General features: G+C 45.2%; 1 protein-coding gene across 1 annotated transcript in view; it reads right to left on the bottom strand.

Moving 5' to 3' along the window:
* Window positions 1-16,766, bottom strand: part of Tmem154 (transmembrane protein 154) — a 42,900-nt gene extending 26,134 nt beyond the window's left edge. Inside the window, exon 1 of the mRNA XM_021734751.3 lies at window positions 16,603-16,766. Coding sequence (XP_021590426.1) covers window positions 16,603-16,660 — 58 coding nt within the window. The 5' untranslated portion in view covers window positions 16,661-16,766. The remainder of the gene's footprint in view (window positions 1-16,602) is intronic.
* Between the last annotated feature and the right edge of the window lie 920 nt (window positions 16,767-17,686).

Here is a 17,686-nt window from a genome sequence, read left to right as displayed (position 1 = left end):
CTCCCATACCCTCATTTTATTTTTCTTACAAGTATTAATTTCCAGGGACTCCTATGACAGCTTCCTTCACAGTTCTCCCTGCCCCATCGACCTGAACTCCGTGATAGTCTCAAAATAATGAATAACAGTACCTGGCATTGATTGATTGCTTACTTCCTGATGGGTACTAGGATAAAGGTGTGTTGGTTGATTTGATCTTCACAACTTTATTGTCCACCTCGAATAGGGTGCCAAGAGTCAAATGAGGGCTCTGGTCATAGCTCTGTCACTTAGTTGTAGGAATTTGGAAAAATTCTTTAATCCCTTAATGACTTAATGCTCTGTTCGGTACAACAACAAAAACAACAAAAATATCACCTCTTGAGTCCCCAGTTTCCATCTAGTCCTATATCTCTGTTGTTTCCAAAACATTTAACTTGTTTGTTTTTTTTTAAAGAGAGAGAGAGAGAATTTTTTTAATATTTATTTTTCAGTTTTCGGCGGGCACAACATCTTTGTATGTGGTGCTGAGGATCGAACCCAGGCCGCACGCATGCCAGGCGAACGCGCTACCACTTGAGCCACATCCCCAGCCCAAGCTTGTTTTTAATCTAAAATTTTGGACATGAATATACCCATGGTACTAAGCTCAAAAAGGAAGTTTCTCTATCATCCTTTTTCCCCAAGTCCCTTGGTTTCCTTCCCCAGAGATAATTGCTCTTTCTGCTACCTTCCAGAGAAACCCTATCACACTAGTAAGTATTATTTCCTGTTTTCTTTTCTTTCTTTTTTTCTTTAACACAAATGGTAGCAAAATTTATATACTGTCCTGAATCTTACTTTTTTCTCTTCCAATTTCATCTTGAAATTATTTCATGAGTGTATACAGAGAGCTTTCTTTGCCCCCTCCCCATTGTTTGGAATTCTTTTTTGATGGAAATCTAGATTGTTCTTTTTGTATTTCCAAGCCTGCTACAATATCACTGTGGTTCCTTCCAGGTTTGCACAAGGGCAAGTACAGGGTACCTCAGAAGGGGGGAGGCAGGAGAGGCAGAGCTGGGCACAGCATCACATCTGACCTCAAGGCTTCTCCAAGACAACCCTCACCCAGGGCTCACTTCGGGGGGAACTGGCAGGATTCAGCCAGGGAAAGGCCAGATGTCCAAGGATCTGTGAGGTCAGAGGAAAGTGGAAACCACTGGGGATCAGCTCTAAGAGTCATAGACAGGGGAGTGGAAAAGGGTCCGGGGGAGTGTCACAGAATGAAATTAGTAACCAGGAGTGGGTGGGCCGGCAAAGCGCCAGAGGTGAGATTTAGGAAAGAAATCAGAAGTGGATGAAATCAAGATGGAAACCAAAGGAAGAACCAGGGGTCACACCAGTGGACATGAGTGGAACAGACAGACAGCAGCTCGGGAGACTTTCTCCTAAAGTATTGTAGCTGTTCGCCCGTGACCAGCAGGGTCACAGCAACTTTTAACCCAGTGGACATGGGTTCCCCTGACACCACCTGCAGCCTCCCATAGCCCAGCTCCAGCCTTTTCTAGTAAACATTTGCCAAGGCCCATTTAGTCCAGGGTGACTTCCTGTGGGAGCCTCCTGGGTACAAGGCTTCTTCCAGCCCCGGGGTCCAGCAGCACTGTGGAGGAAAGCAGGATTCCTCTAGTGATGGGCCCCGTGGGAGTTGCAGGGACAGTTCTTGTGTTGATCCAGGGCCCCTTGGACACAGCCGTGTTATCACTGAAGGGAGATAAGATCTGAATTCAGAAGAGCTGGGCTTGAGACCTGCTGTCAGTCTCTATCTGGGAGACCAGGGAAGAGTCCTTTCCCTTCTAGAACCTTCCATTCCTTAAAAGACCCAAAAGTAAGCCTTCTGATCTGCCTCTCCCACAGTGTTAGCATGAAAGCAGAAGAAATAATAAACGTTAGGCAAGAATTCTCCGTTGAACTACATCCCAGACCATGTAATAATGAATGTGAAGATGCTTCCAAAGCCTTAAAGGGGCATGCACAGGCCAGGTGCTGGTCGATTTGTTATTTTTGTGTCATACTCTTTTTCTTTCCCCATCTCTGTACGTGTCGGTTTCAGTTGTTCCCCGGAAGGTTCATCTGCCTGGTACTACTTCCTTATTTTATGTTCGAATCTTCTTATCTAAATTTGGATGTATTTCAGGGCACAAGGGGTGGGGCCCTGGGTGAAACTGGTGACACTGCTAAAGAGAGAGAGAGAGAGAGACTGAGGGTGGAGAGAGGGACTTTAGCAAACACAAGTGCAGGAGAGAAGAAGAAACCCAAACGCAGCCCTTGAAAAGCAGAAAGACCTTGCAAAGCTTGGCATTCGTGCCCCTGAACCCTGCATGTGACCCACCTGCCAAGTCAGGTGTGAGGGCTCAAGGCTGGTGGCCCCAAAGGTGCAGATCCAACACATTGTCTCTCTTTTGGGTGGCCCACTCCTGGTTATCTCAAGTGACCTCAACACAAACTCTCCCAGGACTATTATTAGCATTACTAAGAGATAATGGAAACGGTCATGTGACCTTGCAAACAACCTTCAATACCTCCCCTGACTGTAAATCCTAAAGTCCCTGGATAATAAAAACTGCATGGTGTGCAAGGCATTTACAAATGCTTATTTACAATATTCATGCAAACACATCTGGGTCTCATAGCTCATACATCTGGTGAGGATCCCTGAGGCCCAGGGGCCCCAGCAGCCCAGCCACACAGAGCCCCTTTATCACTGATCTGAGCATCATCACTGCGTGGAAATGACTTTGCTTCTTTGTGACGCAAACAGGCTCACTTCTCCTTTTTTTTTTTTTTTTTTAAGTGGCAATGTGTAACCAAGGTTGTTATTTTGTTTTGTTTTGTTTTTTGACATCTGGCTTTATGTTTCAATTTTGGGCTTGTACTTTTTGGTGCCGAAACCTAGGAATGAAAAATATTTGTTTGTTTGTATTTTGGGGTGCTGGGCGTGAAACCCAGAGCCTCACACATGCTAAGCACATGCTCTACCACTGAGCTACACCCCTCGTCATTCTAATTTTTAAAATTAGACAGAGTGTTATATCCTAACGGCCGGACTGTCAGGCTGCTAATGCCACATGAAATTAAACCAAGGTGAGAGAATATTACTAAACAGGATGTCAGGATGAATGTCGAACCTCAATCAGATACCCCATCTTTCTTGTGTTAATTATACGAACTCTGTACACAAATTATGGAAACACTTATAATTTAGATGGTGAAATGAAACAGATCGTGGCAGGTGTTAATTGTTCTCTCCTGCTCTGTGGAACAACGGACCATATATGAATTTCAGGAGACTCAGGAACCAAATCCAAGAAGTCTGCCTACTCTTCCTTCTCCCCAGTAGCATTTTGGAAACTGGCTTTGATGTGGTCAGGACAAAACAGGAACAAATGGCCTTACCAGACTCACCAGGCACCCGCCTGTCGAGGGAGGACTGTTTGACGGACAAGGTAGAAGGGTGACACCTCTGGGACACCCTGGCTCATGGACCCCAGATGGCGCGCGGAAGGGCTCTGCTCTTTCTCTAGACCACCTGGCTTCAAAACAGCACTAACCTATCATTTGTTGTTTGAAGTCGCCTCCATCATGGACTTCTCTCTGTTCGTCTCCTCCACTGTCCTGGACTGTCCCGAGCATCTGGAACCCAGCCTACCAAGTTCAATCGGATCCCTCCTTTCATTTCAGTCGTCCTTCAGGTCACAGCTGTCTGTGGAGTGAACGACTGAAGGAAATGTGGACGGGGGAGGCGGGTCAGGTAACATTGGTATCACTCCTCTCACCCTATAATCAAGATCTGAGCCAGGTGCTGTGGCGCACACCTGTAATCCCAGTGGCTCAGGAGGCTGAGGCAGAAGGATCTTGAGTTCAAAGCCACCCTCAGCAACTTAGGGAGGCCCTAAGCAACTCAGCAAGACCTTGTCTCTAAATAAAATCAATTAAAAAAAAAAAAAGGCTGGCGATGTGGCTCAGTGTTTAGTGCCCCTGGGTTCAATTTCTAGTACCTAAGTAAATAAATAAAAGAATCTGATACCCTCCTCACCTGATAACTTCCTTCCAGGAAATACAGGCCCTCTCCCCTCCCCCCCAAAAATCCTGGGTAATTAAAGAAATTGCGAAATGCAAAGTTATGAGTCCCTAGTGATGAGGTGTCATGTTTACATTTCCTTAGTGGGGGGCATGGGGCATTTCACAGGCCTGCCCACACGTGAAGCTCAGGCCACTTGATCCCCCCTGGGAGCAGGACTGGGAAGTGAAGGGGCTGCTGTTTTCCCTGGAAGCTCAGTGCTCTTTGTATGTGACAGGTTTTAATAAGGGAAAACAGTCACCTAATTTGTTTGTCCTGACATATTTCCTTGAAGAAGAAATGGTCAGAAAAATGGCCAGAGGAAAGCAGTGCAGGTTAATGGCCGAAAGGGTGCTTAGACCCTTTCTCTACAACCATCAGACACCTACAGGAGACAATGCCTTATGACAAAAGAACATTTAAAAATGTCTCTTTTTTGCTCATTTTGAGGAGGGTTCTCTGGAAAAGCACCTTCATGCAGCAGTGGGTTCTGGGGATTCACCTGTGATGCTTTATATTATATATATTTTTATCTCTGTGTGTTGAAAAGCGCCCTGTAATTGCAGTTCACATGTTCTGGCCTTGCACAGTGACACATGTCTGTCATTCCAGCTGCTCGGGAGGCTGAGGCAGGAGGATCAGGAGTTCAAAGCCAGCCTCAGCAACTTAGCGAGGACCTGAACAACTTAGTGAAACCCTGTCTCAAAATAAAAAGGGCTGGGGACCTGGCTCAGGGGTTAAATGCCCCTGGGTTCAATACCTGGTACCCGTCCCCCCCCCAAAAAAAAATACACAAAACACAACAACAACAAAAACAAAACCTTGCTCTACCACGAAGGAGATGTTGTTTATTTCTTTAAACATTTTATACTTACTTATATTTATTTACTTATAGGGAAAGCTTGCTCAATTTTAATCAGATTTTTCTAGATCCCAAGATGTCTCTTGTTGGAAGTTACTAATGTTGAGAAGCTGCATCTTTAGCCCTTTGACTTCACCTTTCCTGCACTGGAATCCTAGCTCGTAGACTTGACAGTTTTAAAAAATAAGTATTTTTATGGGTCAGAGCACATACACATTTTAAAACCTTAAAACAAAATTGTTCCCACCATCGGTAGAATAATAAGGCCTGAAAGTGCTTTGAAATGGAGCCGGGGGGTCATTAAATGATAGTTATCATTGCTCACCTGAGTACTTTTCTACTTTTTGTATATTTCTATCTTTTATTTGAATAACCAATTTCAAAATGACTCCAGAATATCCCCCCAAGGCCCATGTGTTAATTTGGTCCCTAGCCCGTGGCGCTATAGGAGGGTGGTGGACCTTAAGAGGTGGGGCCTAGGGGGAGGTCTTTAGGTCACTGAGGGGGTGTCTTTGAAGGGTCTCTTCTTTTCCTCCTTCAGTTCCCGGCCATGAAGTGAGTGACGTCACTCTGCCTCATACTTCCTGCCATGATGCGCTGCCCCCCCCCTCAGGCCCCCAACCACAGAGGCCAAGGGCTCCTGGACTGAGACTTTCATATTGTGAGTCCAAGTAGAGACCTTGACCTTTATAAGCCGATTGTCTCAGGCAGTCGGTCCAGGTGTGGAAAGCTGGCCAACTTCAGAAGAACTTGAAAACAAGTGCTCCCGGCCACACCCTAGCCTGGCCTACCAGGAGACACTGGCAGAGGGAGACACTGCCCACCTCATTCTGGAAATCAGGGAACTTCTGTCCCCACGTCACAGTCCTCATTCAGCTCAGCAGAGGCTCAGCTTTTCCAGAAAAAACAACTGTAGGACAGCGCAGCAGGAAATGGCAGGTGTGTGTTTGTGATGAATTGTGAGAACAGGAGAGCAGAAAGAGATGAGGTCCGCCACGCCAGTGGTCCACACACCCCACCCGGAGCTCAGGAGGAACCAGGGAGAGGGTGGAGGCACACCTGTCCCCCAAGGTCCCCGTGACCCCAGGGCTGCAGCACCAGCCTCTGCGGTAGCAGAGGACAAGAGTTAGTTTATGGTTTGAAGTTTTTTTGCAAGAGGCTTAAGAAGGAAAGAAGTTGCTGAGGTCTTAAGAGTGGCGAGGTGGCGCACGCCTGTAATCCCAGCTGCTCTGGAAGCTGAGGCAGGAGGATCACAAGTTCAAAGCCAGCCTCAGCAACTTAGTGAGGCCCTAACTCTAAATAAAATACAAAAAGGTCTGGGGATGTGGCTTAGTATTTAAACATCCTTGGGTTCAATCCCTGGTACCAAAAAAAGAAAGAAAAAAAGAAGTAGCCTAAGAGGAGATAAAGGGAATATTAGATCACTCAGCAAAGACCTGCCCAGGTCCCTAAGGTTGGCTGGCTTTTGATCCTGCTTAACCTTTGAGGAGAATCAGTCCTGCCCTTTCACCTGGACGGGAGAACAGGCCTCCAGTGCTCTGAAGTTCACTGCTGCTGCTTGAGCTACTGCCCTTGCGCTGTTCTCACTCTGTCAACCTCTTCTTTGTATTTATGAATTCCCTCTTACGATGCTGCTCATTGAGTTTTTATTGTGATTCATTACACTAATAGATTCTTTGATCTACTTTTATTTATTTTTCTTTAATCTAAATTTTTTTTTCAGTGATAGTTTCTTTGCTTGTTATTTTGAGTTGTTGATCTAGAACTCAACCTAAATATTTGTCTAATTCATATGTACCCAGCTACATAATCAACATGTCTATAGTCAGTAGGTCTATGATCTTATTCATGGATAAACAGAGAGATGATCTTTGCTTGAGAAAAGATAATCATAATCCTAAATGGAGTTACTAAATTAAATACAAGATGTTCAGTTAAATTTGAATATCAGACAAGCAATGAGTGATTTTTAGTGTAAGTATGTCTCGTGCATTACCTGTGTGGGTCTCATATGTATACTGACTCGCATGGGATGTACTTCAAGTTTTTAAATCAGCTTTGACTGGCTTGAAAACTAGTGTCTATGGAACTTGGAGTCCCTTTGTTTCCCTTCAACAATTTTCCCCAAATGCACTTAAATTTCTGTCCCTTCTGCAAGTTATCCTGCCGTTGAACGCATATTTCTGGGTCTTCCATATTTTGAGAAGAAGGCGTGTAAGGATGCTTTCTCTGAAGCTACACAGTATTTTTCTACAGGAAAGTGGAGGGAAGGATAATTGTTTTCATTTGAAGAGACAGAAGTGAACCACCTTTAATTCATACATTAAAATATTTGGGGGCTGGGATTGTGGCTCAGTCAGTGGTAGAGCACTTGCCTCGCCTGTGTGAGGTACCGGGTTTGATCCTCAGCACCACAGAAAAATAAATAAATAAAGGTATGTGTCCATCTGCAACTAAAAAATATTTTAAAAATAAAAAAAAAATCTGGGATTAGTTCACATCTAAGAATGAAATTATAAAAGTGGATTAAGTAAATATCACATTGATTCAGGTATTACTATAATTTGATTTCATTATTTCAACAAATTTAATCTTGTCTTGAAGATAAGATGAATTTCATGTCATTTGTTTATTGTGTCAGTCAGTCACCACACTTGTGTGGGGACCAATGGCATACCAGCATTATTCTAAATCCTGAGATAGAGGGGTGAATGGGACCAGGCCTCTGGCTCCCAGGGAAATGACTAAGTCAGGACGATGGCATGTAAATCAATAAATATAACACAGACTAATAAACGCCATAATATTTATGTGCAAGGAGCATCATGAGGGTGTGGAAGAGAACCTGCTGCATCTGGGGCTGGGATTCAGGAAGTCTTTATAGAGGTGTGGACCACTGAACTGGATCTCAGGGGTGCATCAAGCAAAGATGACAGGGATGAGTGCTGCAGTTGGGGACCCAGGACATAAAAAGGCCCAGGGGCCTGACAGCTTGGTATGTTCAAGCTGTCACATCGTAGGGCACATAATGGGATGTGGCCATGGTTAAGAGAGACAGGAACTCAGCTCCAGCTGGTAAGAGGGTGGTCATGATGCCAAGGGGTTTGGAATCTGTCCTAAGAAAATAAAAAACCCTAAAGGGATAAGTACAGGAGGAAAAGGATGTCATTGGTCCTACAGCAAGACCGCCCTGGAAGTTGGGTGAAATGGAGGTGAAATTGGCGGCAAAGACGTGGGTTAAGAAGTTAGCCCAGGTGAAGGTAAGGAGGGTCTAAACGAGAGGGAGCAGAGAATGAACTCTGTGTTGGACACGCTCAGCTTCAGAGTCCTGTGACAGAGCCAAGGAGAGCTGGGTGGAGAGAGCTGACTGCAGGTGATGATTTGGGAACTGTCAGCCCAAGTGTGAGATTAAAGCCATGAAAGTGATAGGAGGGCCCGGGAATAGCAGAAGGAATGAGAAAGAAAAGAGGAACATGAAATGAGCAGCTGAAAAAAATCCTTCACAGCCCCAAGCTGAAAAGGAGCAACCAGAGTCATCAGAGGAGACCTAGGAGAAAATGACACGTCGGGTCCAAGGAAGAGGAGAATGGCAATGATTGAGTCAATCTGGTCAGTGCTACAGGGAAACGCAGAAAAGGACAGAAATGGCTCCTTCGGGTGTAGCTGTCAGGAGGCATCATGCCCCAGATGGAGCAATCTGGGTGCTGCACCTGAGGCAGGAACCACATTGCAATGGATTTAGAGGTGGATAGAGCCAGGCATGGAGGTGCACTCCTGTAATCCCAGTAGCTTGAGAGGCTGAGGCAAGAGGACTGCAAGTTCAAAGCCAGCCTCGACAATTTAGAGAGGCCCTAAGCAATTCAGTGAGACTCTGTCTCTAAATACAAGCAAGTAAAAAGGACTAGGCATATGGCTCAGTGATTAAGCACCCCTGGGTTGAGTCCCCAGTACAAAATAACACACACACACACACACAACAATTAGCAGGGGACCCACCACCTAAATATCGTAAGTTTTCCATATTGATTAGAGTAGCAATGGCAAACTTTTTCTTAAAGGGCCAGAGAGTAAACATTTCAGATTTTGTGGGGTCAAGAAGCAAAATACAAGCCAGGATGCAAGTATTTACTTATATAACTATAAAATTATAACCATTTACAAATGTAGAGAATATTCATAACTTTATGCAGAACAAGAAAAAAACAGAAGCTGGCTGGGTTTGGCTACTGGGTCTTAGATGGCTAAAGCTTGGACTACAACCTTTTTATTCTGAAAGGATTTCAAGTTCAAAGCCAGCCTCAGCAACTTAGTGAAGCCCTAAGGAAATTAGCAAGACTTTGTCTCAAAATTTAAAAATATATAAAAAGGCCTCGGGATGTGCTCAGTGATTAAGCACCCTGGGTTCAATCCTAGTACAAAACAAAACAAAAATCCTTTTAAAATAAATATAACAATTCTGTGCATAATAATCTCTTTAAAAAGTATTTTTTGAGGTAAGGGTCTTGCTATATTGCCAAAGCTGGTCTCAAACTCCTGGGCTTTAAGTAGTTCTCCAGCCTCAGCCTCCTAAGCACCACAGGTGTGTGCTGCCATTTCCTGCTTGTGTATAATTATTTTCCAATGACTTTTTTGTCAATATTATTTTTGAGACTGATCCATCTTGATACATGTGGTTCTAGTTCATCAATTTTACCTGCTCTTAGACCAAAGTGGGGCAGGGCGGGGGGATAAGAGGGGGATGGAGGAGGGATGGGAAAAGGGAAGAATAGTGGCATGAACCTCACCAAAATGTCCTGTTACATATATGAATATACCTCAGGGAATCTCACCTCATGTATATCCACAAGGCACTGATAGAAAACAACAACAACAACTAAAAAACACTAAATAGAAGATTAGTAGAACAGAGGGAAGGGAACAGGGAAGGAAGAAGGGAAGGAGAAGGGAAAGTACCGGGGCCTGACTTAGAGCGAATTGGATTCCCTGCTTATATAATTACGTAAATGAACGCTGATGCTACCTACGACTTTTAAAATGAATAAAAAAGCTCTTATAAGAGTAATTGCATAGACTATATAAATTCCAAAATTTGATTTTGTTTCCATTTTACAGATGGAAAACTTGGGTTTGAAGTCGTTGAAATTATGCCCAGGGTCACTGATGTGTTCCTGATCCCATGTTGAATCTTTTCCAGAAACAAGAGAGAAGATCACATCAATAACACTCAGGGTGTTATTTTTTCATTTTGATCAATGTATCTAGAAGTCTTTTTTAACCATAAATACATGCATAATTTTTATATAATACCCAAAATCATGACATATGGATGAGCATATTGCACAATGGTGTGCATGTGCTACATGCTGTTTTGTGAAAATATATATCTCAACTGCCAAAAAAAAAATCTTTTTTACCTGCTTTGGTGTCTCATTCTATAAGTGTACAAAGTCTTATTTTTCCTCCTTCTGTGAATGGACATTTAGGTTGCTTTCTCTCCCCATCCCCAGTTTTTACAAACGATGCTATAATCAACGTTCTTGGCCATGTCTCTTTGCTGTACATTTTTGAGTGATCCAGGAGTCAATTCTTGGGATTGTGGAGTGAAACTGTCTTCGGGTCACTAGATATTTCTAAATCATGCTCCAAAACAGTTGTATAGAAAAATTTCCTTTTTCAGTAATCTGATATACTTGAGAGCCTGACACTTCTCCCAGTGTGCTACACCTAGAAACATTGCTTGAAAATAAGAAGTGACCTTTTAAATGCATAAAGAAATCACAAGAAAGCCAGGAAATGGCCCAGAAAATGGGGGGGGGGAGAGAAATCAAAAGAAGGTTGTAGAGGAAATGAAAAGCCATATCGCCTAGTGGGGATTCCCCAAAATAAAGATTTGGGCCGCCAGGGGCCCTAAGAGATCCCATAATGCTTCTGGGAGGCTCCTATTCATCCACCAGGTGAAAAGCTAAAGTTAAAGCCCCAGGTCGTGTGTTTTTTTTTTTAAAGCTGCTACAATGGCCTTGGCAAAGGTCAAAGCTAGGGGAGGTGATCTTGCCACCTGTGGAACCCACCCTGGGCCCTCTGTGGCCGTTTCTTTTATTTTCTTCCTCCTTCCCTTCTCAGAGCTGGGGATGGGACCCAGGGCCTCATGCCTGCTGGGCCAGCTCTCTCCCACTGAGCTATGACCTTGACTCACTCTGATTTTCCCTGTTCTGCTGTCTCCTTGTCATTGGCAATGGCTCCAGTCTCCTCGGTCCCACCTCTGGTGACCGGGTTGGCTCCATTGCCGGGTCTAGTTCTGCTCACACTCATGCGGAGGCTCTGGTACCTCCTCGTGCAGCCCTTGGAGGCTGATCCCTGATGCCTTCCCCCTTCCCAGTCCCGCTCTTGGCTGAGGTTAAGCCTAAACTCCCGTCATGAGCTCTCCTCAAGGCTGGCACTTCCCTGTCACCACTTCTTCCAAATCCTCGTTCACGGTGGCAAGACAGGAGTTCTACTAGATAAGAATTGGAGCTGAGAGCACTTGACAATAGCTCAGTGGTGGGATCAGAGGGCTTGGGGTTCAAGGAGATAGGATGAGCCATCTTCTGTGTGCCAGGTTTTGCCCTCGGTGCCCCCCAAAGATTCCATGAGTGCACGTGAACAGAGACAACAAGCAGCAAGGTTAGGTCTACACACACTGCAGAGGAAAGTCACCAAAGTGCCAGGCACTGTGGTGCACGCCTGTAATCCCAGAGGCTCGGGAAGCTGAGGCAGGAGGATCACGAATTCAAAGCCAGCCTCAGCAAAATCGAGGCACTAAGCAACTCTGTGAGACCCTGTCTCTAAATAAAATACAAAATAGGGCTGGGATGTGGCTCAGTGGTCAAGCACCCTCTGGGTTCAATCCTTGGTATAAAAAAAAAGAAAGTCATCAATGAGATGACAAGAGCTTAAAATACAAATATCTTTTTTTTTAAAAAAAAGGAATAAATAACCAAGGTTAAAAAACAAAGCTGAACTTTATTTTTTAAAAGGATAGACTTTCTAGAAATGCAAAATAGGATCATCAACATCCAAAGGCCAATGGATGGGTTAAGCAGTAGGATTGCACTGAATCACCCCCCACCCCCTCCACCCCGGCCCACAGTTCCTGTTTCTCCACACCTTTGCCAACATTTGAGGGTGATGCAAATGATACACAGGCAGGCGAGTTGAGGTTGCGTACAGAACTGAGCTCATCCATCCAACAGGGCGCCTCTTCTCTGTTCCTGGGATTCAGAATTGTAGACACAGGAGGACTTTAAACCTCACTCCCTCTCTACCTCTGTTTTTCTTGTGATTTTTATTTTTATTATTCGTATTATTCTGTCTTGTTTTTTGACAGGTTGTTTCAGCATTCTGTGTGGTTTCTTTTGTCTTTGTCCCTGAGTGCACTTGGTCCTTGGGGTCAGTTCCCACAGTAGCTCTGCTTGACATAGCCACTCTCTCTCTCCCAGGTCCCCACCCCCTGAAGCCTCTTACCTAGTGGCTTTGGCAATCTGCTTTTCCTGCTTCTGGTCTTCCCTAAACTAATCCCCAGATTCTCGGATTGCTCACTCTGCACTATTTGGGCTCCTCCCTTCCCGGTTGGCTGCTCAAAGTTTAACCCAGCATTCACCATCCCTTTCCCTGTCAATCAGTCCCCAACCCAATGCAAACAAATGGAACCCTATTATTAAAATGCCATAACTGTGAAACTGGGCCAACAGCTAGGTGATACATCTATAGCAAGGAAAGTACCAGAGCCATGGTTTCCCAAATCCACTAGACATCAAGCCTGACAGAACAGGAAAACCCCAAGGTAGTATGGTATGTGGCTAGAGCAGGGATTTCTGAGGAAGAATTTTACTTAGGTCCACTACTTAGCTGTGTGATCTTGGGCAAGTCACTTAGCATCTCCGTGCTTCTACTTTCTCCTATGTAAAACAGGGATAACAGAGTCCACCTTATAAGGTTGTTTGAGAATTAAATGAGCTAGTTTATGTAGCGTTTAGAACAGCATCTGACATATAACAAGCACTGTAATGTTACCTATCAATCTTATTAACTCTTGAAATTGGGACTGTCTCAGGAAATAGCAGATGGCAGTCCTAATCATTGACGTGAGATATCAGATTCTACGGTGTAAGAAAGTGCAACTTCAGTTATGCAGCTGGTGTGTTCTTCTACTTTTCTCTGCCTCTCAAGGTTCATGCAGTAATTGTGTGGATCTTACTCTTCTGAAACAGAACAGAGAATCTTCCAGTCCTTCCCGTGTTCGCCTCTGGCCATCAGAACAGTCACCGACACCTTGTTTCTGCCTGGTGCTCTTTAGCTCTCCTTTCTGTAACCGCCTCTGCTTGTGGCAGCTAATAAGTCCCATGTGTTTGGTGTCTGGGAAGTTCCTTTAGTTTGCTGACCCTGTGAAGCTGACATGGACAGGGCACAGCATAAAGAACAGAGATAGAAGCGCCTCCCTCCACTGCACGGCAGAGTGTGGCCCTGAGTTTGAACTTCCTGAGGATCCTTCGCTGGCCAAGACGTGATGGCCCAGAGCTTTTTAAACCATGATCATCGATTTGGTCAAAATCCCAGAAAAGCTGTTTCCTTAATTGTCTTCTGGTGAGCTCCAAGTGGATTATTTCACTTGGGATAGCACTCAATTCCTGCATCGGGCTGTCTGTCCACACAAAGAGAAGAGATATTGACTCCAAGGTCTCATGCTGGTCTCATGCAACTGCAGTGTCATATAATGTGGCCTGTTTGTTGTTCACACATGCTGAACTTGGGATATATCTCAAAATACAGATGCAAGGTGAGACTCTGGCTGGTCAGTAGATTGGTTTCTTCTACCAAAAATCCCCAGATGACTTCTTGTGACACTTATAAACTGACTCATATCCTTAAGTCTCAGGCACCATGAGCTCTCAAGCATATACACTAATTAATTTTAAAATTAAGCCTTAGTTCGGAATAGCCTTTCCTTTGATTAATGTCAAAATAATAAGCTTTTATTAAGCAGCTTTTTCAAGTAGGCGTTTTTGCATTTTTCACACACGGGGCATCCAGGCAGGGCCAGTTAACACATTCAATTATGTGGCCGATCCCTGCGGTCTCCTGAAATGCAGATTTCATCTTTGACTTCTTCTATTCCAAACTACCTGTTTTCAAGAACTCATCAGTTTTCATTGATCTGCTTCATATCCAGTCTACGGATGATGTTAGCATGTATCAGCAATTATTGAGTTCCTAATTTATGCCAAGCTCTGGTAGGACTTAGGGACAGCCAAAAATAAATTAACAGCTCAGTGGTGGAGCACAAGCTTAGCACAGGAGAGGCCTTGGATTTGATGCCCAGCACCAAGTTATAATAATAACAATAGTAATAAATTTTAAAAACCTGAACTAAAGAGGATTTTCCTTGAAGGTGCTCCCCGTCTAGTGGAAGGAGATATGGATATGTACACAATTAGGGTTCCAAGCAATTATCTGTGTTAACAGGAGTTCAGGACCATGGAAATGTGACAGGGGATAAACAGAGCTCCAGGGCAGGGACTGTGAACAGAGACATCGAGAAGGAGGTCATAGCGGGGCCTGTAATCCTGAAGGCTCTGGAGGCTGGGGCAGGAGGATCCCAAGTTCAAAGCCAGCCTCAGCAACTAAGGGAGGCCCCGTCTCAATGTCTCAAAATAAAAAGGGCTGGGGATGGGGCTCAGTGGTTAGAAGCCCCTGGGTTCAATTCTTGGTCCAAAAAAAAAAAAAAAGGTCATATTTAATCTGAGCCTTTTAAAGTTATAGAGTAATTGCGCTCCTCTTTTAGCATCTCCTGAACTACAGACACCTCCATTCAATCAATTTTCAAGAGCTCAAGAAAATACTCAGGCATAGCCAAGCACAGTGGCTCATGCCTGTAATCTCAGAGGCTTGAGAAGCTGAGGCAGGAAGATCACGAGTTCAAAGCCAGCCTCAGCAAAAAGTGAAGTGCTAAACAACTCAGTGAGACCCTGTCTCAAAATAAAAAGGGCTGGGGATGTGATGTGGCTCAGTGATTGAGCACCCCTGGGTTCAATTTCAGGTACTACTACTACTACTACTACTAATAATAATAATAATGGAAAATACTCAGGCAAGGCTAAATATTACTCTCAGGGGAGCATTGAGAGGCACAACAATATGCAGAGGTGGCATGGCTAAATTCTGCTCGGCTAAGTTCTGCTCCTTTAAGCAATGAGCAACCGTCTCCTAGGAACTGGTCCACAGGTCTCGGCAGCAGAGAGAGTGATTGGTCTCTGGAGGAAGTGAAAAGAACGCTGGGGTAGAAGTCGGAAGCGTTGACTGGTAGCAGGACTTAGTCACCTCACCTTCTGTCACTTGGTTGCCCTCTGCCCCCCCAGTATGGCTTGATCTTGCTACTAGTGACCAGCCTCATACCCTTTCCAGGGATGATTTAGTGTTTAGCAACAATTATTGAGTTCCTTATTTAGGCTGAGCCCTTACAGAGTTTGAGGAAGTCAGAGATGAACTAAAGAGGGTTTCCCCTTTAGTTCACTCCTAGAGGTGCCCAGGGCTCCTTCATGTTTCCCCTGCAGCCTCAAAATCTTGTGTGTAAAACAACACCTTGATCCCAAACTCATTCTGAGCCACTTATGCCAGTCCCAACCAAACATCCTTCCAGTGCACACGTGAGCCTTTGCCGGCAGCCTTCCGCCTCAGATGTCTGGGGACACCCCTGGAGAGCACCCAGTTGTGGGGCTGGGAAGGAGGGGGGCTGACAGTTAGCCTCAAAGTCAGTGGCTGATGTCCCTGGTCCTATTTAAAGAACTGTAGCTTGCGAGCTTTCCTGTCTGCTTCAAACACTGCTGTACTCTAGCAGCAGCCGGTATCCATTGACAGAAACCCTGGGCAGCCAGCTTATGTACCAAGGGCGGGTCAAACAGAACCTTAAGAAGCAATGGAGACTGATCTTGCCTGTTGTAGCAACTGTCAAGAGTACATCAATAGCTACTTTTAACATAACATATTGAGATTTAATATTTTACCTTTTCCAGTTCTTTTACTTGGCTACGATCATTACTTTTTTCAAACAAACCATCATTAGTAACCATCAATGCAAGGAAATACCCCCGGAAGTAACAAGATCAAAGAAAAGCAGATGAAAGAACTTTCTCCATGTGTTAGAGAGTGGGTGCATGATAAGTCCTCAGATAATTTCCTGTTTACATTTTTTTCCCAACTTTTGGTATGCTTTCCAGTAATACATTTCCATAGCCGCGTTCTTCCAGGAGCGTTTGGAACCTGCAGACCTCTCAGCCCGCGCTACGAAAAGCGAATTCACTTTTCCTGGGTTGCAGCCGACTGAAACGTCCTTTTCCACCAACTGCCAAAAAGTTTATGGTTTTCTTAATATGCCCATTAAAGTCGGTCAATTACAGGGACCCACCCATCTCGCAAGAGGCTTGGATCCAGCGAGGACTGGGGCGCGATCTGACGGCTGCGGTGACAGCGAAGTCCACCCTCCACCCCCAGCCCCGCGCGGGACAGTTAATTTTCTCCACTTTGGTAACAGAAAGGATTCGATTTTCTGGGCGTGACCCACCCCTGCAGAGTCCAGTAGCTGCCGGCGCCCACAAGCCCTTCCGATCCTCCTTCCCCGCCGGAGGTCGCTTACCCGGGCGGACGGGGACGAGTCCCAGGGCGAAGACCAGGGCGGCGCGGGCAGCGGTCATGTCAGCGAGCCTCGGTGCGGTCAGGATGCGGCGCTGCGCCCCGACCTCCCTCCAGCGCGCACATTTCCTGTTTCCTGCTGGTTTGGGTCGGTGCTCACTTGAAGGAGAGGTGTTTGCCTGTTTTTTAGGAAGTGATGTAACTGCAGGAGCCTGTCGGACCAGCAAGGATTGCAAAAGAGAAGTTGCTCACCCAGCACTGATTCAGTGAGCACCCCTCCCCGGCCCTTCCGAGTCCCAGTTTTCAACTTTTGAAAATGCCCCCTTGGGAACGGTGTCCTGTGGCTTAGATGTCCTTCAGGATCTGGGACTGGGGGACCTGGACCACGTGCCTTCTGGGTTTGTGGTTTTTCCATATCCCGCCTGGGAGTCTTTGGGACTGCCTAGAACCTAGGACAGCTCTGTCCAGTGAAACTGCGCTGGTGGAAATGCAAACCCGGCGCTGTCCAGGTCAGTAGTCACCAGCCGCACTGCGCTGCTACTGAGCGCTTGAAATGAGCCTAATGCAAACTGAATTTTTTTATTTTAATTTATTTAATATTTTTGTAGTTTTAGATGGACAGCATGGCTTTGTTTTATTTATTTATTTTTATGTGGTGCTGAGGGTCAAACCCAGTGCCTCACATGTGCAAGGCAAGAACTCTACCACTGAGCTACCGCCCCAGCACTATTTTATTTATTTTTAAATTAATTTAAACAACTCGGTGGTTTCCGTGTTGGAGAGCATAGGCCCAGAGGACAGGGACCATTTCACCATTAGAAAACTGCCACACAGATTCTCTACCAGCTCATCTCTCTCCCTCTGCTCTCAGGCCCATCTGGAGGCAAGACATGAGGCTACAGGCACGCTCAAGGTAGTACTCTGCTCGCTCAAGGTAGTACTCTGCTGGCTGGGGCTAACCCATCATTCAGAGGATCTACTTCCAGAGGCCAAGATAATGTCGGGCAGGAAAGGGAATCTGCATATCACCCTTCTTCCTTCTTGCATTCACTATAAATTTCTCAGAAGTTGTTCACATCAAGCAAAAT

This window comes from Ictidomys tridecemlineatus, chromosome 9, assembly GCF_052094955.1.
Source record: "Ictidomys tridecemlineatus isolate mIctTri1 chromosome 9, mIctTri1.hap1, whole genome shotgun sequence".
Taxonomy (NCBI): domain Eukaryota; kingdom Metazoa; phylum Chordata; class Mammalia; order Rodentia; family Sciuridae; genus Ictidomys; species Ictidomys tridecemlineatus.
The sequence above is the reverse complement of the archived record's forward strand: the minus strand, read 5'-3'. Positions and strand labels throughout refer to the sequence as shown.